General features: G+C 47.8%; 1 protein-coding gene across 1 annotated transcript; it reads left to right on the top strand.

The window, feature by feature from the left end:
- The first annotated feature begins 1,131 nt into the window (after window positions 1–1,131).
- LOC116990494 (tumor necrosis factor receptor superfamily member 1B-like) lies at window positions 1,132–24,441 on the top strand. The gene is made up of 11 exons (XM_033048229.1): window positions 1,132–1,283; window positions 10,940–11,039; window positions 15,036–15,164; window positions 17,738–17,887; window positions 17,975–18,068; window positions 18,576–18,714; window positions 18,870–18,963; window positions 19,618–19,692; window positions 21,981–22,009; window positions 22,670–22,958; window positions 23,477–24,441. Exons 1-11 carry the CDS (start codon window positions 1,221–1,223, stop codon window positions 23,824–23,826), a joined length of 1,512 nt encoding a protein of 503 aa, XP_032904120.1. The 5' UTR covers window positions 1,132–1,220; the 3' UTR covers window positions 23,827–24,441.

Below are 24,441 nucleotides of genomic sequence, written 5' to 3'. Positions count from 1 at the left end.
AGATAGAGCGGATGTGGAAAGGATGTTTTCACTGGTGGGAGAGTCTAGGACCAGAGGTCTTGGCCTCCGAATTAAAGGGTGCTCTTTTAGGAAGGAGGTGGGGGGGGGGGGGGACTTCTTTAGTCAGAGGGTAGTTAATGTGTGGAACTCATTGCCACAGAGGGCTGTGGAGGACATTAGTAGATTTTTTGTAAAGCAGAGATAGACAAATTCTCGATTAGAACGGGTGACAAAGGTTATGGGGAGAAGACAGGAAAATGGGGTGGAGGGGGAGAGTTAGATCTGCTATGATTGAATGGCAGAGTAGACTCGATGGGCCGAATGGCCTAATTCTACTCCTATAACTTGCGAACTATAGACAATAGACAATAGGTGCAGGAGTAGGCCATTCGGCCCTTCGAGCCAGCCCTGCCATTCAATGTGATCATAGCTGATCATCCCCAATCAGTACCCCCGTTCCTGCCTTCTCCCCATATCCCCTGACTCCGCTATCTTTAAGAGTCCTATCTAGCTCTCTCTTGAGAGTATCCAGAGAACCAGCCTCCACCGCAGAGAATTCCACAGACTCACAATACTCTGTGTGAAAAAGTGTTCCCTCATCTCGGTTCTAAATGGCTTACCCCTTATTCTTAAACTGTGGCCCCTGGTTCTGGACTCCCCCAACATCGGGAACATGTTTCTTACCTCTAGCGTGTCCAAACCCTTAATAATAATATATGTTTCAATAAGATATCCTCTCATCCTTCTAAACTCCAGAGTATACAAGCCCAGCCGCTCCATTCGCTCAGCATATGGCAGTCCCAGCATCCCGGGAATTAACCTTGTAAACCTACGCTGCACTCCCTCAATTGGAAAAGTCACTCCAAAGACCAAGGGAGACACAAAATGCTGGAGTAACTCAATGCTGGATGAACTCTACCAGCTGCACCATTGGGAGACCCTGGGTTGAACTGGGTAAACTATGTGAGTGTGGCTGGGTTCAATTGCATGTCCCTGGACCCTGGGCTTCTCTGGCTGATACTGTTGTGTTGGGTTTGAAGTTCCCTTTGATGCAGGGCCCTTTTAAGTTGTGCAATGGTCGGCAACACCCCCAGTGAGTCATTTGACGTTGAGTTTCCGAGCACAGTTAATATTTCCGCGCTTGCAGCGGCTCTGGCAGCCAGTTTCCCAGCGCCCGCTAACACTGTCCGGCGTCCGAGACCCTTCTGCCCCGGGGTGAAATGATCTTCCAACGCCTTCTGTACGTGTTCCTGATGTCGCTGCCCGGGGTCGCGGTTCAACAGGTGAGTGTGTTCTCCACAGAGATTCTGAAGTGGAGGATCCAGCCAGGTACAGGCAAGGCATTAAGAAGGTGGAATCAGATCATTAGAGAAGTGGAGATTGGGGTGGAGTGGAGAGTAACGGGGAATTGAAGAGAGCATTTTAATTAACAGCCGAGAGAGAAAACAAATTAAAGAATTAATCTTGCCTCTGAACTCTGGGCGACTGAGAACGGATTCCGTTTCTGATTCGGTTTAGGAGAGTCCCTTGAAAATGTTTTTAAAAAACCCCATATAATTGGATTGTTCCTCAAATGTAGGGAATCGGTAAGAGGTAGAGATAAGACCGAAGGCGAACGTCAGGGGATTGAAGGAAGGGCTGTGGTCAGATCTGATTTTACGTACAGGATATTGCAACAAGGAATGTTTTAAGTACAATAGGGGCCAAACTGTAGTGTTAGCCGGGATCTGCCCACGCTGTGTCATATTCACAGTACATCCCATCTTGACCAAAGTGCTGGAGTCCGGCTGTCTGACCCGCTGAGTTCCTCCAGCACTTTGTGTTTTTACTCCAGATTCCGGCATCTGCAGTTTCTCGTGTTGCCAATACTGTATATACAAAGTGTTCCGCGTTCAGGATCTGGTGCAATTCACTGGCTGCGTTGTACAACATCCTGCGTACTGTGTAGGAAGGAACTGCAGATGCTGGTTTAAATCGAAGGTGAACACAAGATGCTGGAGTAACTCAGCGGGACAGGCAGCATCTCTGGAGAGAAGGAATGGGCGTCGTTACGGGTCGAGACCCTTCTTCAGACTGGCGTCAGGGGAGGAGGTGGGACAGGGCTAGAATGTAGTCGCAGACAGTAATACTAGTGGGAGAACTGGGAAGGGGATGGAGAGAGAAAGCAAGGGGTATCTGAAGTTAGAGAAGTCAATGTTCATACCGCTGGGATGTAAGCTACCCAAGCGAAATATGAGGTGCTGTTCCTCCAATTTGCGCTGGGCCTCACTCTGACAATGGAGGAGGCCCAGGACAGAAAGGTCAGATTGGGAATGGGAGGGGGAGTTGAAGTGCTGAGCCACCGGGAGATCAGGTAGGTTGAACTGAGTGGAGGTGTTCAATGAAACGATCGCCGAGCCTGCGCTTGGTCTCGCCGATGTAGAGAAGTTGACACCTGGAACAGCGGATCCTCTCACACTCCATATACACGTGGAACCCGGCACTATCCTGTATACTGTGTGTTTGTTGTACCCGTTCCTTTACACTGGTTGAATGTTATCCTAGGTACACAAAGATGCTGGAGAAACTCAGCGGGTGCAGCAGCATCTATGGAGCGAAGGAAATAGGCAATTCTATGGAGCGAAGGAATCTATGGAGAATTGAATCTATAGGCAAATCTATGGAGCGAAGGAAATAGGCAACGTTTCGGGCCGAAACCCTTCCGGGTTTCGGCCCAAAACGTTGCCTATTTCCCTCAGGTTTCGTCCCAAAACGTTGCCTATTTCCGTCAGGTTTCAGCCCGAAACGTTGCCTATTTCCTTCGCTCCATAGATGCTGCTGCACCCGCTGAGTTTCTCCAGCATCTTTGTGTACCTTCGATTTTCCAGCATCTGCAGTTCCTTCTTGAACGTTATCCTGTTTGAACTGTCCACTGTTTGAACTGTACCTTGTTGTATCTGTGCTGCGCCTGTCCTGTACCCTCTCCAGTATACTACCTGTCTATCCTGCGACCAATTCCATATACTATTACTTGTGTACCCTGTCCTCTATGGCTGCCAAAAGTGGCAGTTCTTGATTTGTAGACCATTTGCTCTGTACCTTGTGTATAAGGGGGAAATCTTTTGGGACCGAGATGAGAAAAACATTTTTCACACAGAGAGTGGTGAATCTCTGGAATTCTCTGCCACAGAAGGTAGTTGAGGCCACAGTTCATTGGCTATATTTAAGAGGGAGTTAGATGTGGCCCTTGTGGCTAAAGGGATCAGGGGGTATGGAGAGAAGGCAGGTACAGGATACTGAGTTGGATGATCAGCCATGATCATATTGAATGGCGGTGCAGGCTCGAAGGGCCGAATGGCCTACTCCTGCACCTATTTTTTTTTTCTATGTTTCTATGCTGTCTGCACCATTGCTGTTCCAGCACATGCTGTCCATGCTGTTCCTTGTCCCATACACCCCACCTGCACTGCCCCCTATCCTGCGTAGGCTGTTTGCTGGTTTTATTTGACATTTATTGTGAGTGTGAGTTTCACCAGCAAGGCTAACACTCACTTCTAATCACTAATTCTTCTTTGGATGGTGGTGTTGAACTACGGTCCTGATCTGTGTGGGAAGGAGCTGCACATGCTGGTTGAAACCGAAGATAGACACAAAATGCTGGAGTAACTGTAAGTCAGCGGGACAGGCTGCATTCCTCAGTCTGAAGAAGGGTCTCGACCCGAAATGTCACCCATTCATTCTATCCCGAGATGCTGCCTGTTCCCGCTGAGTTGCTCCAGCATTTTGTGTCTATCCACCATCCTGATCTACTACAGTCCTACAGTAGCGTATCCTGACCAACAATGCTAGCTACAGTCTGCTGGAGTTATATTACATTTGTGGACCTGTGTATATATTAAAGTTAATTAGCAGAGATATCTGGTGCTTAGTTGGGCCAGGTATCACTCGTGCTGGCTGCTGCTGTTCTGTAAGAAGCCTCCAGATGTAGAAATGGTCTCTGTCCGGGATCACAGCCGATCATCTCCATGCCTTCCGGTCCTGGGGGGGAGTGGATGAGGACAGAATATTGAAGGATATTTTCAGACGCCCCGCACTACACTGGAATTTTTCTTATGCAAATATTCTCTTTGTGGTTATATTTGATACAGTGTGAGATGGCAGAAACGAGCTGGCCTTATTAATGACACCCACACCTTGTAAGAAAAGGGCTTCTATTTATAGCGGCTACGGCTTACTGTGGCGATTTATCTGCACCAGACTGTGTCTGTAAGATGGTTCAACCGGGTTGCAACAAAAGGGGTGAAACATCCTCGATTCCTCGTCTACATCCTTGGCCAATGAGAACTAATTGGAAATTTGGATCAGGACAAAATTGGACAGTGGTTCCCAGTTGAATATCCTAATCACCGCCTCTGTACTGTGGTGCTGGGAGCAGCTTCACTGCCTTGTCCTCCAGCAAGCATCACCCTCTTCAGGGGAGGAGGAGCGGGAAACCTTGTGCTGGACATTGAGGGACAGAGTCTAGTGGGGCCAACCCCTCAAACAAGGGAAGGGATATCACCCCAGTCGGGGCCACATGAGTGATAAGGGTGTTTTGTGTACAGGCAGGTGCTAACACTACTGATTATGACACGATTGAATCTATAGAAGCTAATAATGTATGAAGAGTTTTTGCACTGTTATTGCTTTGGATATATTTATTAATTCTGAATAAAGTTTATACCTGACATTTTTTTTTAAAGCCTAAACCCTCAGGGTAAGAAAAGAGCTGAACTCTCATGGAATTAGCTCATTCACAAGGTGGAGTCAGCAGTTCACTTCAATTATCTGCTGTTGATAGATGCATCATCTTTGATGTTACAATTTGTAGTTCCCATGAAAGGCCATTGATTCAAAATATTTTGTTACAAATACTGCTTGACCTGTTTTTCTTATACATTTCTAGCATCTGTTTAGTTTGAGAAAATATAATGGTTTAAGACGGAATTACCTGGGGGAGGATTGTGAAGGAATGGTTTCTGATTTATTACATAGCGATGACATTTGAAGTCTGAGAGTTATAGAGTCATACAGCGTGGAAACGGGCACTTCAGGCCAACTTGCCCACACCGGCCAACAGGTCCCATCTACACTAGTCCCACCTGCCTGGGTTTGGCCCATGCCCTTCTAAACCTGCCCTGTCAATGGACCTGTCCAAATGTTTCTTAAACATTGCGGAAGTACTTGCCACAACTGCCTCCTCGGGCAACTCGTTCCATGCACCCACCACCCTGGGTGTGAAAAAGTTGCCCTCAGGTTCATATTAGATTTACCCCCCCATCATTGCATATCATTCCTGTCTGGTTGAATGCCATATTTACAGAGTGTTTGGCCACATGTTAGTCAGTTTTGATTTGGAACTAAATGGGAACTAGACATGCATCAGTGAAATATCAGCAGCACCCAGGATTGTGGGGATGGAATCTCCAAGCGACCAGAACTGGGGAATGTCCTGCTTAGATTCTTGCTGTTGAGTTAGACAGGCATTTATATGCTTGTGGAAACCACATCGTGGGACAGCACTGCACACAAGAAAGAAATTGGCGATGCATTTTAATCTCTCTCATGTTCTGACCTGCCTTGGGAATCACTGTGGCGCCCTCTTGGTGCCTCTTCTCTCTGTGCTACATTTCCTGTTTACTAGTGCTGGGAATTGTTCCAAACGCAATGTTTAGTTGTGATCTGCCAGTTCGTTAATGATCCAACCCTTGCTTTTAGACTCTTGCTTATTTGCATCAGGTCTCTGCTCAGAGTTCCATAACCAGATGAAGGAAACAACAAAGAGCAGTTCTTGGATTTATTGTTGTGTTTTCCTTTCTTCTGCTGCACAAAACATTTTCAAAACTGATTAGTAATTACTTGCCATTGACCGGAACACCAGTTAGAGTCAAATATTTGTGGGCAAGGAGGAGAATTCCTCTCATTTTTGTCATTCTCCCTGTCTCTGTGTGTGTCTCCCTTTATCTCTCTCTTCGAGAGAGCAATAGGAGAAAGAGAGAAAAGAGGAAACCCTCTCGAGGAGAAGGCGCCTCTCTCCCTCTCATCCCTCTCCCCGAGACAACAGAGAAGGCTCCCTCTCTCCCCTCTCCCTCTCCCCCCTCCTCCCTCCTCTCCCTCTCCCTCCCCTCTCCCTCTCCCCTCCCTCTCCCTCTCCCTCTCCCTCTCCCTCTCCCTCTCCCTCTCCCTCATTGGTAGTGTTGTAGACTGTGAGGAAGGCTGTCAATGAATCCAGCCAGATATAGATCAGTTACAGATAACAGTGGAAACATGGCAGATGGATTTAAACCAAGCATGTGAGAGGTTGGAACTTTTTTTAATTAAAAAAAGAAATCAAAAATATTTATTCAAATATTAAAATAGTATTTACAATACAATAAAACAAAACACCACCATAACACAAGACGAACAAATATTCTAAGCAACTGCTAAACAACTATATTGCAATCCTTGTCCAGGATACATTCAACCCCCCTTGGTGCCCAGCTGTCGCGGAACTCCCTCAGGTTGCGAAGTTGGCACTTTGGGAGGCCAAGTGTAAGAGGACAATATACAGTTAATGGCAAGACTCTTAAAAAATATTGATGTATTCAGAGGTAGGCACGAAAGCTGGAATAACTCAACGGGTCAGGCAGCATCTCTGAAGAAAATGAATAGGTGACGTTTTGGGTTGTGATTCTTTTTCAGAGATGTACAGAGGGATCTTGGGGTCCAAGTCCATTGCTTCCTGAAAATGGCAAGTAGATTGAGTGGTAAAGTGCTTTCTACAGTCGGGGCATTGAGCATGTAGGGTCAGGAAGTCATGTTGTAGCTTTATAAAACTTTGGTTAAACCACGATTTAAATATTTTGTGCATTTCTGGTCGTCCCATTACAGGAGGATGTGGAGACCTCGAAGTGGGTACAGAAAGGTTTACCAGAATACTATCTGGACAAGAGGATATTAGCTATATGGAGAGGTTGGACAAACTTGGATTATTTTCTCTGGAACAGAGGAGGCTGAAGGGAGACCTGTTAAAAGTATAGAAAATGATAGGCAGCATCGAGAGTGTAGACAGCCAGAACCTTTTCCTTAGGGTGGAAATGTCAAAGACTGGCATAGCTTTAAGGTGAGAGAGACAAAGTTTAAAGGAGATGTGCAGGGCAAGTTATTTTTACACAGAAGGTGGAGGATACCTGGAACATCCTACCAGATGTGGTGGTGGAGGCAGGTACAGAATTTATCTGAAAAAGTAAATAAATAAACACAACACTTTTTTGAATTCCTGGTTCAGGTGACATGGCTTTGCATTACGGAAAATCATGATATGTTCTCCAGAGACGCTGTCTGACCTGCTGAGATACTCCAGCACTTTTCTGTCTTGTTTGTCAGAGATTTTATACATTTTCATCCAAATGCTTTTGCTCCTCAAAAGTCCCTTTCCACTGGTGCAGCAGTAAGGTTGCTGCCTGACAACACCAGGGAATGGCTTTGATCCTGACTACAAGTGCTGCCTGTATGGAGTTTGCACGTTCTCCCTGTGGCCGCGTGGGTTTTCTCCGGGTGCGCCGGTTTCCTCCCACATTCCAAAGACGTGCCGGTTTGTAGGTTAATTGGCTTCTGTAAATTGTCATTTACATAGACACAGAAAATAGGTGCAGGAGGAGGCCATTCGGCCCTTCGAGCCAGCATCGCCATTCATTGTGATCATGGCTGATCGTCCCCAATCAATAACCCGTGCCTGCCTTCTCCCCATATCCCTTGACTCCACTAGCCCCTAGAGCTCTATCTAACTCTCTCTTAAATCCATCCAGTGACTTGGCCTCCACTGCCTTCTGTGGCAGGGAATTCCATAAATTCACAACTCTCTGGGTGAAAAAGTTTTTTCTCATCTCAGTCTGGCCTCCACTTTATTCTAAGACTGTGTGACCCCTGGTTCTGGACTCGCCCAACATTGGGAATTTTTTTCCTGCATCTAGCTTGTCCAGTCCTTTTATAATTTTATATGTTTCTATTAGGTTTACCCCTCATCCTTCTAAACTCCAGTGAATACAAGCCAAGTCTTTTCAATCTTTCCTCATATGACAGTCTCCGATTTGTCACCTCCTAAACGTCACTTATTCATATGACGTGTATCATGTGAGAGTGTAACTTCTGTAACATTGTCCCTAGCGTATCGGATACAACTATCATGTGGGTAATTGCTGGTTGGCGCATGTTGGTAGACCGACAGTTTCAATGCTGTATCTCTAAAACCTAAAATTAAGGAAGTATGTGAGGATCTAAAGTAGATGATCAGCTTCCTAATATTGACCGACTCCAACTGGTCCAGAACGCAGCCGCCCGACTCATCACCCACATCACATCACTCCAGTCCTCAAACAACTTCACCGGCTTCCCATCTCCCACCGGATCACCTACAAAATCCTGGTCCTCACCTACAAAGCCCTCCACCATCTGCCCCCCCCCCCCATATCTCACTGACCTCCTCTCCCCCTACCAACCCTCACGGTCCCTCAGATCCACATCAGCCGGTCTCCTCTCCATCCACAAGTCCAACCTCCGCAGTTTTGGGGACAGAGCCTTCTCCAGGGCAGCTCCCAGGCTCTGGAACTCCCTCCCCCAACTGATCCGCAATTCCGTGTCCCTCACCATCTTCCAGTCCCACCTCAAGACCCATCTCTTCACCTCTGCCTATCCTTAGCCCCACGTCCCCCTCCCTTTTCATCTGTGCATTAATTGCCTCATATTGTGTTTTGAATTGTATTCTGTCCTTACTTTGTGTACTAGTCATGTCTCTACTATTTATTTCATTCCCCTTACATGTTTTTCCTCTACCTGCTAAATTTTTGTAAGGTGTCCTTGAGACTCTTGAAAGGCGCCCATAAATAAAATGTATTATTATTATTATTATTATTATTGAATTCCATTTGCTATAGTTTTTCCTTCCCTCGCCACTGGTCTGTAGCTTCTGCCACCATATGTTATGTCTCATAATTCATCTTTGGTGTGAAACATTCCTTCATCCAAAGCACTACAGAAGCCTTCTCTCCTTTGCAGTTGACAGTGACATGTTTTCATCCCGGTTACAAAGTATCCAAATAGGCCAATTTAGGACTCATTGACTCAACCGGATTGTTAAGATAATTGTTTACTTGGAAATGAATATCTGTGGACAAGCAAAATTGAACTCTGCAACCTCTGTTGATGAGGTCAAAGGATTTTTGTCAAATTGGCCTTGTACAAGGATTAGTAATACTTCCTACATTTCTGTTGAGATGAAAGTTATGTTAATCGTGGCTCCTGGGATGATTAACCTCCATACTGCAATCCAGAGGTACCTCTTTGGCCGCTGGGAGGAGGTAGTTGAGGTGGAGCCTTGCGATGGGTTTCCCTGTGGCACTCAGTAGGAAGACTTCCCTGAGTATGGAGGCTAATCGCACTCTGATCTGACTCCTTTCTTGAAGGTGGTCATGATTATGGCACCTCTGAGGTCCCTGACCCGTTCTCTTCCTAGATGTGGGGATTAGTTTGTGGGTAGAAGTTGCAACAAGTGTTAAAGTTGCATCAGACCTTGTTGTTTGTCATTTGGCATCACATTGGCCGTTTTGACCTCCAGAGTGACGGGAACAGTTGTATTATTTATTCAATGGTGTGAGGATTAACGTTAGATTGGTGGAGTCAATAACTGAGGCCAGACTGTTTGAACTGAGGACTATAAAAGCGGTATTTGGACAAATAGGAGTAAGCTGTAAAGTTTTAAGCATTCAGTGAATTGGAAATGTAAGTATTCAGGCATATTTTCGAGATGCAAAAATAAATGGGCAGTAATTATTTTTTAAAATGACCTATCCTTGTATTATTGAGTCATATTGAGTCATAGAGAACAGAAATAAACCCTTTGGCTCAAATCGTTCCTGCCAACCAAGATGCTCCTTCTAAAGCTAGGCCCATTTGTCCATGTTTGGCCCAGGCCCCTCTAAATCTTTCTTCTTCATGTACAGTACCTATCCAAATATCTTTTAAATACTGTTACTGTACCTGACACAGCTACTTCCCGAAACGTCACCCATTCCTTCTCTCTGCCTGTCCCGCTGAGTTACTCCAGCATTTTGTGTCTATCTTCGGTTTAAACCAGCATCTGCAGTTCCTTCTTATACATAATTACTCCAGTAGCTCTTTCCGTAGAGCAACCACCGTCTGTGTGAAAACGGTGCCTCTCGAGTCATTCACTCTTTCTCTTCACTTTAACCAATGCCCTCCAGTTAATCATTCCCCTACTTTTGGGGAAAAGATTCTGTGCATTCACTCGATCAGTTGCTGTCATGATTTTCTACACCGCTAGAAGACATCCCCTCAGCACCTCAGCCCCTCGTCCTATTTAGCAAAGATGTGAAGGGCACAGAGGCTGCAGAGTTGAGGTGGGTATCTCTGGGCAACTTTGGAACATGGAGCTGAGCAGGCGAGCAGCGGATGGGATGGGGAGGCAGAACATTGACAGTGTTTGTGAGCAGGGCTGTGGAGTCGATACCCAAAACACCCGACTCTGACTCCACCTCCACAGCCCTGTTTGTGAGGATGTTGCCAGAGCTGGGGCAGTTTTATTTCAGGGGAACATTGATTCATGCAATGTAACTTCTCTTTATGGGACAGAGGAGGCTACGGAGGAATATCAGCAAGTCAGCCCCCAAGTAAAAGGGGAGTTGGAAGGTGCCATTTTCCTGGGTGTTTGATTGTCGTGTTCATACTTACCAGCTACAGAACAATTATATTCTTTCTTCCCCCAGCTTAACAGGCATTTAAATGTAAAGGCTCGGAAACACACAGGAAAGAAGGGTGAATATATATGGTGGGTGTATTTATATGGGATTGTATTTCTGCTATGCCCTGTGTGTACATATTTAGTCACCCTGTATGATTTGTACCTGTGTTTGTGTTTGTGCAGGATTATTCTCCCCCAATGAAAAGTGCATCTGACTGCCTGAATAAAACAACAGAATACTTCAATAAAGATTTAAATTTGTGCTGCAGCAATTGCCAACCAGGTAGGGCTGCACAATACTCCCTTGACTTTTTATTAATGGCGGTAGATTTAACCTCGGTCCGATGTTTGAAATAATGGTGGGATTAATGGAAACTATTTTCAATAAAGAAGACACGAAGGAACGACAGATGTTGGAATCTTTTTCTAGTTTTCTCCCTGTCTCACCCACCCCAATGCCCCAGCACAATCTGTCAGATGAAGGATCCAGAGATGAAACGTGATCTATCGTTGCCTCCACAGATGCTACTTCACCAGATGTATTGCTATGATGGGTCCCGCTGCACAGAACCATTGTGTTTGCACATCTAGTAGCAAGTTGTGGAAGAATGAAGTCGGGGTATGAGGAGGAGAAATAGACTGTGGCCTGGAATTATATAGAGAGTTAATGGGAGGGAGGAGTGTGTTGGGGGGAGGGGGGAGGGGCAGGAGCACAAGAGGCTCCATTGTAGAGAGGAGTTTAGGAAAAAGAGGAAGCAGTCTTGGAGGAGTCCACCCATGCACTCAAACCATGATTGATCTACAACCTAAACTTTATGTACTTATATTTTTTTTTAAAAGCACACACTGCTGGAGTAACCCAGGAGATGCTGCCTGACCCACTGAATTACTCCAGCGCTTTATGTCTTATTTTGTAAACTAGCATCTGCAGTTCCTTGTGTCTATCATATGTACTTATATTGATGCCACAAACCAAATCACATTTATCAACCTTAGTCTGAAAGGCACGAATCGATCTCAATATTCACAGGCTTTTCCTGAAGCAGGTTGTAAATTCAGATTCCACATTGTGAAATTGTGTCTCTCCTATTTTGATATTGTTACCTTTATTTGGCGTCCGCCATTTCTTATGACTCCATAGAAATACATCTGTTATTAACATCAAAAATATAGTTGTTGTTTTGCTGGTTTTATTATTCAGTTACTCTTTTTATCTTGGTAGTTCAATGTTGTCATGTTAAACGAGCATATTTGATTTGAACCACAGTATCTTGTGAAAGAATACAAGCCTGGAAACTACAGACTTTTGCATTGGGAAGTGGTCGAGAGATAGGAAGTCTGATAGTGCAGCATTGCATACGCACACACATCAGACCGATGTGAGGCTTTGCTTGTTCTAACGTACTCAGATACCCTGAAATAAATTGTCACCTCTCATTATCGAGAAAATCAAACCATTTTACCGTCTTTGAAGTCAGTACATGCTGTGGGAATGTTGGTGACCTCCAGGAAGTGAAGGGTTAAAGCTTGATTGCTTTTCGTAATATCTGTAATCTTGTGTATGCAAGCATTTGTAGACAATACTCGGAATTAATTTTCCCTTGAGATTAAGCAAAAGAAATAACAGGCATTGGATTAGTCTGTTCATTCCGCCCAAGTTGTTAAGAAAACAATTGTTATGATGTTTGCACCTTGGAGAAGACATCTTCTGGGCAATCCTTAACTCTCCAATGAAGGCACAAAAATCCCACTCAGAGAAAAATGCCCTCAATCGGATCTTGGAGACCAGGTTACCCAGCTAATTTTTAAACTGTTGGCAGTGATCAAACGCCCAATGTGCTTGCTCACCTTCTCTGCTCCAGCCACGATCTCAACCAGGGTCATAGAGGCAAATCCAAACAGCCAGCACAACCAGGCAGGTACCAGAGCTTCCTTCCACTTTATCCATGGTGTCCCTTTCACCTGAAGCCAGGGGGGGAGGAGGTGGGGGCTTGGAAATGGGGACTGGGGGCAGCAGGGCACAAGATGGAGTTTTGAGAGGGTCTTGGGGCACATAGCGTAGAGAAGAACCAAGAAGAAGGGTTTCGGCCCGAAACGTTTGTTAGACAATGAATAAGAATAAGATGGAAATGAGCAGCGTTTATTGAGTAGACGGGATGTGTGGGAAGGAACTGCAGATGCTGGTTTACACCGAAGATAGACACAAAATGTTGGAGTATAATCAAAAATGCTGGAGAAGCTCAGCGGGTGCAGCAGCATCTATGGAGCGAGGGAAATAGGCAAGGTCTCGTCCCGAAACGTTGCCTATTTCCCTCGCTCCGTAGACGCTGCCGCACCCGCTGAACTTCTCCAGCATTTTTGTCTCCCTTCAGAAGAACCAAGAGCCTGGTCAAACGCACAGAGATCGAGTCTCATGGCTGGCCTGGCTCCTGTAATGAGTTCATGCCTTAGCTCAACCAGGCCAAGGGTTCACTGCATTTAATCTGCACACGTCATCATTTTAAGAGGAATGGGTTTGTGCGTAGACTGTTGACGTTTGGTCTGTGGGACAATGTACTCTGTATAAATGAATCAAAAATGCAGAAGTTCCCATGTGTGGAGTAATGCCAAGATGATTCACTGGTGCAGGTGAACTGTGGACTCGTGACCTCTCTGGCTCTGACAATGTGTTGCCCGGGTATTGAACATGTAGAAGGGTGACTCAGATTGGAGATGGCGTGTAGTCCACTTCCAGGGATGACTGATAAGTGTGTTGGAAAAGTATTCCCACTCGGTTTGTAATCGGGAGGATTATCCTGACATGCAGGATATTTCCGCGGCCTTGTATTAACAGGGCACAGTGCCACGTCGAGCCTTAGGCACCAGTATAATCTTCAGAAGTTATGATTGTGAGTCAGAGAGCGTGAGTCAGGGAGGAAGCTCAGCAGCAACACATGTATGTATGTATGCCTTGAGAAACACGAGCTTGCAAATGAAACTCTTGGTGGAGCTTTAGCAGAAATCGCTTGCAGGACTTCCTGTAAGAGCGCTGCTGCCTGCAATGAGGCAGAGGCTTGTGACCGCAGGGGACGGCAATCCAATAGAACAGGAGCCTGCATAAACATAGTCATGGTGGGCTCTGCCCCCTCTCTCTCTCCATCACCCTCCCGTCTCCCTCTTTCTCTTGCCCTTTCTCTCTTTCTCCCTCTTCCCCCCCCCTCTCTCTCTCTCTTTCACGTGACAATAAAACACCTCTAACCTTTGAAACTTTTGAACCTTTGAATTCCACAGATTCGCCACCTACTGTCCAAATAAATTCCTCTTCTGTGAGACCCCTGCGGCCGAATTTCTAAGACTGAGCAGTGGGAGGTCAGACTACGAAGCTGCCCTCCTATCTACACCTCCTCCCCCAGCGCTCACTCCCACTCCAGTCACTGCTTTCCCTGACCCTCAGCCTCCCCCGTCACGCCTCCCCCCTCTCTCTGGCTCCGAGAGATCTGTGTTCTGAGTTCATCGCCAGCTCAGAGAATAGGAAATGTTTGCAAAACATTCAGGAAATGACAATTGAGGAACCGGGGCGAGAGTGCGCATCTGAGAGAGAGCGATACCGTAAATGAGAAACTCCTTGTCTTCAGGAAATCGAATCTTCCAAGTCTGGTTTAGCACAAATCATTAACACTTTCAGGAATGCAAAGGGCTTGGGCAAAACTTGGCACCATCTCCTGGTCTAACCTGGGCCCTCGCTTTTGTTGAGAGTCTAAGATGTAAGATCACATAGACATGGAACAATGCGGTGCAGGAACATTCGGCCCACAATGTCCGTGACAAACATGAGGCTTAGATAGACTGAAGATCGACACTAAGTGCTGGAGTAACTCAACGGGTCAGGCAGCATCTCTGGAGAAAAGGGGTGACGTTTCAGGTCGGGACCCTTCTTCACTAAACTCCTCTGCTTGTACATGATCCGTATCCCTCCGTTCCCTGAACATCCATGTACCTATCCATGTACCTATCCATGTACCTATCCATGTACCTATCCATGTACCTATCCATGTACCTATCCATGTACCTATCCATGTACCTATCCGAATGCCTCTTAAACACCACTATCGCATCTGCCTCCACCATCACCCTCCACCCCCTCGACGGCATCCTTACTTCAGGTTCCTCCCGTGGACCGGGTTGAAAGTCAGTTTACCCCGGGCTGATGCACACGCTGGGATTTGCTGCCTCTGGCTCAGAGTTTCTGATCTTGGACGGCAGCGTGCCGCTGGTTTACGCGATCTTGTCTGTGTTTCAGGTACCCGCGTGGCCCAGTATTGCACGAAGGAGATGGACACACAATGCAAGCCCTGCGGGGATAAGCAGTTCACGGCATATTGGCACAGGATGAAGAAATGCAAGGGATGTGCAGCTCAGTGCTCGGATGGTACGTGGAGGGGGGGGGGGGGGAGGGGTGGGGGGGGGGGGGGGGGGGGGGTGAGGCTGTTAAAGTATATAAGCATGCAGGTACAGCAGGCAGTGAAGAAAGCCTTTATAACAAGAGGAATCGAACATAGGAGCTAAGAGGTCCTTCTGCAGTTGTACAGAGCCCTGGTGAGACCACACCTGGAGTATTGTCTACAGTTTTGTACCCCTAATTTGAGGAAGGACATTCTTGCTATTGAGGGAGTGCAGAGTAGGTTTACAAGGTTAATTCCCGGGATGGCGGGACTGTCATATGCTGAGAGAATGGAGCAGCTGGGCTTGTACACTCTGGAGTTTAGAAGGATGAGAGGGGATCTCATTGAAGCATATAAGATTGTTAAGGGTTTGGACACGCTAGAGGCAGGAAACATGTTCCCGATGTTGGGGGAGTCCAGAACCAGGGGCCACACAGTTTAAGAATAAGGAGTAAGCCATTTAGAACGGAGACGAGGAAACACTTTTTCTCACAGAGAGTGGTGAGTCTGTGGAATTTATCTGCCTCAGAGGGCGGTGGAGGCCGGTTCTCTGGATGCGTTCAAGAGAGAGCTAGATAGGGCTCTTAAAAATAGCGGAGTCATGGGATATGGGGAGATGGCAGGAACGGGGTACTGATTGGGGATGATCAGCCATGGTCACATTGGTCCATGTATCATCACCTGACCCTCTGGTTAGGGTCTCGGGAGAAGTCCACACAGTCTCCTCTGACTCACTCCCTGAGCTAAAGGCAGAGGGTCAGGTGATGATGCATGAACCAACCCTGGATAACGCTGAGGAGCCCCAGAGGCGAGCAACAACAACATATAGTACACTCACGAGGGCCTTGCGAACCTTAATCCCATCACAAGACCAAGACCACTCACCCGTTCCCCAACTAGAGGGATCATTGGCGGACTTCTCCCGAGACCCTAACCAGAGATAATAGACAATAGGTGCAGGAGTAGGCCATTCGGCCCTTTGAGCCAGCACCGCCATTCAATGTGATCATGGCTGATCATCCCCAATCAGTACCCCGTTCCTGCCTTCTCCCCATATCCCTTAACTCTGCTATTTTTAAGAGCCCTATCTAGCTCTCTCTTGAAAGCATCCAGAGAACCTGCCTCCACCGCCCTCTGAGCCAGAGTGATGGGTGGATACAGATGAGTGGGGTGTGATTGGCATCCACATCCCTCCTCTAAGTCACACTAATCCATCCCATTCTTGTCCAGTATCAGTTGGTTTCTCTGATGCGACTGCTCTGATTTCAAAGTGCCCTTGGATTCAGTTTTCTACATACAAAATGGCATGATCCCACAGCATAGAAACTGGCCATTTAGCCATCTGACTTGTGCTGAACTAGTCTGTTCCTCCCTCTCCTAGAAAAAAACCCTTTAGCATTTCCTTTACTCACGTTCTTCCAAATGCACTCAGCTAGGTTTTGCCAAATGCAACATTGTCATTTTCATCCGTTACGTATGTTAGCAAATGGCACATTCTGACCATTCTTTGGGTAAAGACTGAATTCCCAATTGGTTTGGTTAGTGACTTCCATAAGGGCCCTTAGTCTCAGCCTCTCTACAAATGGAAGCATGTGTTGCTCACCATTCTAATAAATCGTTCCGGACTTTGAAAAAACATTTGGTCACGGCCTTTGCTTTTTCTTTGGTATAGAATAGAGTTCCAGTATCTTTTTGTTTTATAAGGAGCTGCAGATGCTGGAAAAATCGAAGGTAGACAAAAATGCTGGAGAAACTCAGCGGGTGAGGCAGCATCTATGGAGCGAAGGAAATAGGTGACGTTTCGGGTCCCTATTTCCTTCGCTCCATAGATGCTGCCTGACCCGCTGAGTTTCTCCAGCATTTTTGTCTACCCAGTATCTTTTTGATCAGCTCCTGGCCTCACCCAATAATCATTCTTGTTCCGCTCTCCTCTATAATCCTGGGCCCTCGATTCGGGAATCACCCCGTCAATCTTGCCTGGGGCCTAAGTTCCAACATTTCCTCCCCGACTCTGTCTACCCCTCCACCCCTCTTTCCTCCATTAGGGTTCGCCTTCAAACATACCTCCTTAACCAAACCTTTAGTTATCTGCTGCAATAATGCGCTCGGACTGGTCTTTTGTTTGATACTACCTTGGGATGTTTTGCTGTGCTAGAGATTGGCATGGCACAATAGATGGGTGTTGAATGTTGCTGAGGACTTGGTTCTTCTTCTTATTCTTGCGTATGGCGTGCACAGTCTAAAGTTGCAAGTCGACGTGTTCTATTTGATCTATTTGTTTGTGCACGTCGGGTTGATTGCATTAGTCGAAACAGGGTGGACCACGTGAAGGTTGCAATCTCCTACCCCGACTTGGTGCTGTATGAATGGAAGTTGTTTGCTTGAGTATATCTTAGCACCTGTGAAGGTACATTAGTTATTCGACTTGTGGCAGCTAGTGGAGGGTTTGGTTTTGGATCTGCCGCCCGGAATCAGCATTGTGTGAGATACAAGATGCATCGTGCCATGGAAGTTGTACAAATCGCATCCTAATGTCTTCCTCCCCACCCCTCTACTACAGACCAGGAACAGGAGCAGCCCTGCACACTGACCACCATGAGGATATGTCGCTGCCGCCAGGGCTTCCACTGCATTGATCTTTCTGACAGGACGTGTAACCAATGCCAGAAACACCATGAATGCAAGGCTGGTTTTGGTGTGATCGCGCAAGGTATGGCCAGATCACGTTTGGGGATAACTGGGTTTCATGAGGGTAGGATGTTCCTGCAAGGTTTAATTTTCTGTTTATGAATTCTAGAAGATAAAGACGCCGATGTAAAATGTGCTCCATGTGCTTCTGGAACATTCTCGAACAGCATCTCTTCCACTGAGGCCTGCAAACTGCACACTGAGTAAGTGTTTCATTGCATTATGCTGATGTTTATGGCTTTCTGAGAAGTTACTACTCTGCTCCTCATGGAGACAGAGGTGGTCTCAGATAGACAATGAGATACCCCCGAAGGGTTTCGACCCGAAACGTTGCCTTTTTCCTTCGCTCCATAGATGCTGCTGCACCCGCTGAGTTTCTCCAGCACCTTTTGTGTACCTGAGATACATCATGGGCCGGCTACAAGATAAAGCTGCTACACCACTCCATCAATTACTCCCAGCACAAGACCGCTTGGTTTTGATATTGAGAAAGGAAAGGTCACATGTGCCCACAAGCAGCTGATTCATACAACATACATGTGGGTGGGAACATGTCAAAGGGAAAGCATGGATTTTGGAAACTGCAGGATATTGTAATTCGTTTGGGGGTTTGCTGCAGCTTGTATTGGTTTCCCAGCTGCTGCTTTCATTTGTTGCCTCGGACTTCACTTGAGGAATGCACAAGGTTTGATGTGCTGCTTGGTCTGCAGGTGTCCAGCGCTGGGGAGAAAGATTTTACAGGAGGGAACCAGCGAGGAAGATGTAGTTTGCAGCGATGAACTACAACCACGGTCCCCGACTCCGAGGACCATCGTTGCAACGGTTGCAGGTGGTCCGCCACTGCCACAGGTATGAGCTCCCCTCTCTTGCTATTGGCTGATATCACTGTACAGGTCAGTGGACCATTCAGAGTAAGGCAGTCTCATCAACCTTGCTCTGGGTTCTTCAGGGTTTTGCTTAAAGCCTCGGTGTTGACTCACGTCCTGTTTTGTCTCACGGTCCAGGTCACATCTGAGACAACTGTGGAACCAATAAACGAGACTCTTGCCACGGGCAGCGGCCCCCCCCTGCACGTTCCTTCTCGTCCCTGGCTGCTGGGTGAGTTTGGAAGTTGACTTGACCTGGTGTCTGTCCCAGCAGACTCCATCCCCTGTGAGGGATGGGACCTCCTTGCAGGAGTGGTGGAGGTGTCCGCATCCCTCTCCCCCGGGGTGGGGGGAGGCTGGTTGGACTCTGAGCCGCAAACTCATCGCAGTGACGTCCCCCTCCGGCCATGGCCTTGCAGCTCGCCATCAAATCTGGTCCCTAGGGGGGGGGATGAAACCCAACAACCTCTGACCCAAGGCCATGGTTCAGTTCAGAGATACAGCGTGGAAACAGGCCCTTTGTCCCAGCAAGTTCACACCATCCATTAATCACACTGGTTCTGATTTATCCCACTTTCACATCCACTCCCCACACACTTGGGGCGATTAACAGAAGCCAATTATCCTACAAGCCAGCACGTCTTTGGGATGTGGGAAGAAACTGGAACACCCGGAGGAAATCCACACGGTCACTGGGAGAACCCACAGATAGCACCTGAGGTCAGGGTTGAACCAGGGTCTCTAGCGCTGTGAGGCAGCAGCTCTACCCGCTGCAACACTGTGCAGCCCTTGGTAACGCAGTGACCTCACCAAACTGTACCCCCTACCTTCCATCACGTTGATTTGTCTCAGAGTTAATATTGAACTTGCTTTTGTTATTTTCCAGGTATTGGCTTTGGGATTTTGGCCTTAATCGTTTTGGCCGTTGTGGCTACAGTCTGTTTCCTTCACAAGAGAAAAGGTACAGTAAGTCAAAGAAACAGAGACACTTAGACAAATTGGTGCAGGAGTAGGCCCTTCGAGCCAGCACCACCATTCAATATGATCACGGCTGATCATCTAAAGAAGGGTTTCGGCCCGAAATGTCGCCTATTTCCTTCGCTCCATAGATGCTGCTGCACCCGCTGAGTTTCCCCAGCAATTTTGTGTACCGTCTAAAATCCGTATCCCGTTCTTGCTTTTTCCCCCATATCCATTTATTCCTTTATCCCCAAGAGTCACTTTGTGGCCTTGAGCCTCTGCAACGGCCTGCCCTCTGGTGGCCATCGCAGCCACTGCCTGTGTGTGGAGCGCCCAGCCTATCTGACAGTGAATGCCTGTGATCTGCAATGTGTTCAGGACCCGGGGTGGCAGCTTGAACTCATTGTCTGGCCATCTGATTCACAGTGTCAATCCCCTCTCCCTGCCTGGCTCCGAGCGCCCACAACAACCTTGACTTGTACCACTTACTCGGCTGAACAAACCACTTGCTCATATTAATTCATGCCCTGAAAGTGCAATTGGAAATGCAAATCTCCCTGGAGGCATTTTGGACACAGTCATCTTTGTAAATTCTTCATCATGAACGTCAGGAGACATTGGCCTCAATTGGGAGAGATGTCCACCAGATCGTGGCGATCCGTCTGACCAGCAGGACAAATCCACCAGTGGTTCATACTGTAGTCAGGAGAAAGTGGCTGTGGGAGTCATCAGTGTCTTCTGTAGAACCCTTGTGGCACTAACTTAAATAGACAAGGATAAACTCTCCTGATTATCGACTGCCCTGGTCCAGCTGAGAGATTGTAAAGGGCTTGTCCCACGAGCATGCGACTCCATGCGGCTAGCGCGACCTAACGTGGTCGCTTGAGCCGTACGGCCTCGCGGGGCCGGTCCCACTTTGATCGCCGGAGCCGTATGGAGTTGTGCGGAGCTGGTCCCGACATTGTGCGGAGCTGGTCCTGACATTGTGCGGGGCTCCGAAAAACTGACCGTGTTCGAAAATTCCAGGCGGCAACGCCTGCCGGCACGCAGCCGCCTCGACGCCGTACGCACCGCCTCGACGGGCATATGCAGCGTCTTGACGCCGTACATCACGCGCGAACTTCCCGCGGACTTCGGTCGAACTTCACGTCACTCACTCGACCTCCGCGCGGACCCCGCTTCCGGTTTGGTGGCGCTTGCTGCATGCAGGCCGCATGCTCGTGGGACATGCCCTTTACTTCGACTGCTGGGCACCAGGTGCAAGAAGCAGTAAGGTGCACTCTAGATGAGCGACTCGAACGCGTGTAGTCAGGAGTAACTCATTGGTTGAGTTACTGCTGCTGACAACGAAAGAACCTAGGTGAAGGATGAGCCTATTCACCCTTGACTCACCAATCCTACCTGTTGTACCATCCTTGTGGAGACTAACTCTGAGGCAACCACGATGCACTGTGGACAATTGGAATCACAGGAACCATCCTCCACCATCTATCCTTGTGGCCCAACGCATTGCTCACCGCACAATTCGTCACATAAGAAAATTATTGGGCAGCTGATTCACCTCCTGACTCCCCAATACTTGACACAGACACATAAAGCTGGAGTAACTCAGCGGGTCAGGCAGCATCACTGGAGAAAAGGAATATGTGACGTTTCAGGTCGAGACCCTTCTTTTCAGAATGAGCGTCAGGGGAAAGGGAAACGAGAGATATAGATGGTGATTATAGAGAGATAGATAACTACGGGAGATACTTCCTTCTTGGGCCGACCCTTACTGCATCCGTACACATTCCAGGACAAAGCGGGCCACCAGACTGGGTCATTGTAGATCTTCACTCCCTCCAACCACACGTGCGAGTGCAAAATGCAGAGCAGCAACTCGCCAAGGCTGCTTCAGCAGCTCCACTCAAGCCTGCAGCTCCACCGCAGTACTGGAGCCTGGAGCTGGTGCTCAGTAACATCACCACCACCTGCAGGTTCCCCACCGAGATGCAGAACGGCCTCCCTTGGAAATGTGTTACAGTCTCTTCACTGCCACTGGGTCAAAATTCTGCGGCTGCAAAATGGCAGCAATTCAACAAGGTGACTCACAAATCTCAAAGGGAATGGTTTTGTCAGTGATGTCAACGTTCCATTCAAGAATAAATAATGGATGTCATTTGGGAATAGGGAACTTTCCTCCACTGTTGTTCCCCCACAGCTGGGCTTGGCATCCTGGATTACAACCTGTACTCCTCATCCACCCTACATCATTGATTTAACTCTTTTTTTTCTTTGTTGTTCCCTCAGGGCGGGATCCTGATCCAAAAGATAGAGTGGTAAGGATTAAAGTTCTCTGTCAACAGATATTGCATGTGAGCCCACTGACCAAGCTCAGGCAACAGGGCCAGAGAGAGAGATTGTAGCACGGAAACAGGCCTTCAGTCCATCGCGTCCACACCGACCACCAGCCACTCAGTTGTATTCATCATTCTTTAACCCCAATTTAAAAAAATCCTCCCCTTATTCTCACCGCCCCCAGTTTCTACCACTCACCGATGCACTAGACATGATTTACAGAGGCCAATTAACCTACCAACTCGCAGGCCCACGGGGAACTAGAGCACAGGGTGAATGTGCAAAACCCCACTCCACACATCACTGGAGACAACAGGAGTGTCCACTCTCGGGGTACGATCAGTGGTGACCTCCTGCCACAAGGGCCCCAGCACGGCATTCCTACAATGCACAATGTTCTGTTCCTATAGTGGGGGGACCAGGAGTTCAGTGGTAACTTGAAGGGCAGTGAATACACAGACTACATAAAATAATATAATGAGAGCAGATTTTATATTAAAGTGTGCCATTCCTTTCCTCTTGCCTAGTGACAGGGTGCTGATCATTGCTGGGGGGGGGGGGGGGGTTTGGGGGAGAAGGATAGAGAGAAAGTGATGATGCTTTTGAGATGCTTTTAATTAACCATTTACTTCCTCCACCAGCCTCTGAATAATGTGGCCCAAGTGGAGACGATCTGTTTAATTAGCGAGACTGAAGCCAAGCAGTTGCCTGGGAGCAGGACCTGGGAGCAGAATGGTGGAGTAGGGTCACTGGGCGACCATCGCTCTTCATTGTCCAGGTCCAGCAGTGAGGAGTCACGAGACGCCAGGAAGAATGGCCTGAAGGAGGTGGATCAGTTGCAGACTCACGATGCTCTTTTGAAGAATGATTCACAGGGGGATTGTCAAGAAGACCAGGGATACATCAGCCGGGAATCCCGGCCCAGCTCAGGTAGGATAAGACCAGGTTCATGGAGTTTACATTAAATCTATACCCGGGCCAGAGCAGTGTGGACATGGAGAGTCAAGTGCTGACACTATCTCCGCATCCGATCCCGGCCTGGCCCCAATATCCACAAATCAAGCATCAGACCACAAACCTTTGCTCGGGAGGCACTGATGTAGGACTAGGCAAAGAAGAGAACTGCTGTTTGATTCACCAGTGTGTTGGTGTATGAGCCTACTCAACTACCCTTAGTATGAGATGAAAGTTGCTTTCTGTGGATTGCCATTTAGGAAATTAGTGCCTTGATCTAGTACAGGATTGGTCCCTTCATCAAGTGAATTGAGAGGACATCTCCCCTGATACAGTGGCTTCCATTCAGAGGCTGTGCCCACTGGAGTTCCAACTCCACTGGAGTACCAAGCGACGTGATGCCCCTGAATCCAGTAGTCCCTATGAAAGGCTATTCATTGCTCTTGTGATACGGTGGTTGGTTTGTCAGCACTGATTGGTGTGTCTTTGTTCAGGAACCCCGTCACCCATCATGGAATTCAGCGGAAACCCAACGGTGAGCGTTACGATAAACACCGGCAAGTGTTTCGTCAACTGCTACCATTGTCAGGAGGACAAGTCCTCTGGCCCAGGGTTGGACGTGGACCAGAGTCGCGCTCCCGAGGAGGAGCAGGGGATTGAAATGGATGAGGGGTTCCCAATCCAGGAGGAACAGAGGGATTCGGATTCGGAGAAGTGGAAGGAGAATGGTTCTTCTGTGGTGGCGGTGCCCCAGGCCAGCTGGCTGGACAACTCGGTGCCACATCAGGAGGAAGGGAAGGAGTCACATCTTCCCGTTCAAGACACATCTGGGAATGTTTACTGAGTGTGGAATGAAGGCCACACAATGGCCTGGATCTCTGTGCTGAAGCCCCTGGAGGGCTTTGAATGAGGCTCCTGTCTAACTTGCTGGTTGGTGCTCATTCCCCCCCCCTCCCCCCGTGAAATTTCATCCTCACCCAACGTGAACCCAGTGCCGGGGAATGGAGAACTTGCTGGGATCTTCAGAGCTGCAGTTGATTTTAAAAACCAGCAGCTCTTATCATTGTGACAAGGGTGAACCATTCACACGGTGTTACTGAGGCCAATAAAAGCCTGGTGTTCCCCCATCGACACGCAAGACGCTGCTTAGTCCACTGGCAACAGCAGCGGGCAGGCAGGCAGGCAAGGAGGGATATCAGCCCTCATCCAACCTGTCTCACCCAGTGAAATTCTCCACGTGCCACGATTTATTCCACTATCCTCTTCACCCAAATCCTCAGGTAGTCTGCAGGAGGATAAAGACAGGGGAGATTCCGTTACCATGGCTCTCTCTCGCACCCGGTTAATGAAGGGAACACATGTTGTACCTGCCCCTGCCAGAAACAAGGCAATGTTCCCCCACTACCTCTCCCACCACTAGTGCTGATGTATTCCCCGAAGGTAATGCCATCTGACATTC

This window comes from Amblyraja radiata, chromosome 31 (assembly GCF_010909765.2).
Source record: "Amblyraja radiata isolate CabotCenter1 chromosome 31, sAmbRad1.1.pri, whole genome shotgun sequence".
Classification (NCBI taxonomy): domain Eukaryota; kingdom Metazoa; phylum Chordata; class Chondrichthyes; order Rajiformes; family Rajidae; genus Amblyraja; species Amblyraja radiata.
This window is presented reverse-complemented; position numbering and strand designations above follow the sequence as displayed.

Bases quoted from the DNA above. Each gene is read 5' to 3' on its own strand.
- LOC116990494 (XM_033048229.1), top strand. From the start codon at position 1,221: ATGATCTTCCAACGCCTTCTGTACGTGTTCCTGATGTCGCTGCCCGGG. The intron at 1,284-10,939 runs GTGAGTGTGTTC...GTGTTTGTGCAG, and splicing joins CCGGGGTCGCGGTTCAACAG to GATTATTCTCCCCCAATGAA. The intron at 18,964-19,617 runs GTGAGTTTGGAA...GTTATTTTCCAG, and splicing joins TTCTCGTCCCTGGCTGCTGG to GTATTGGCTTTGGGATTTTG.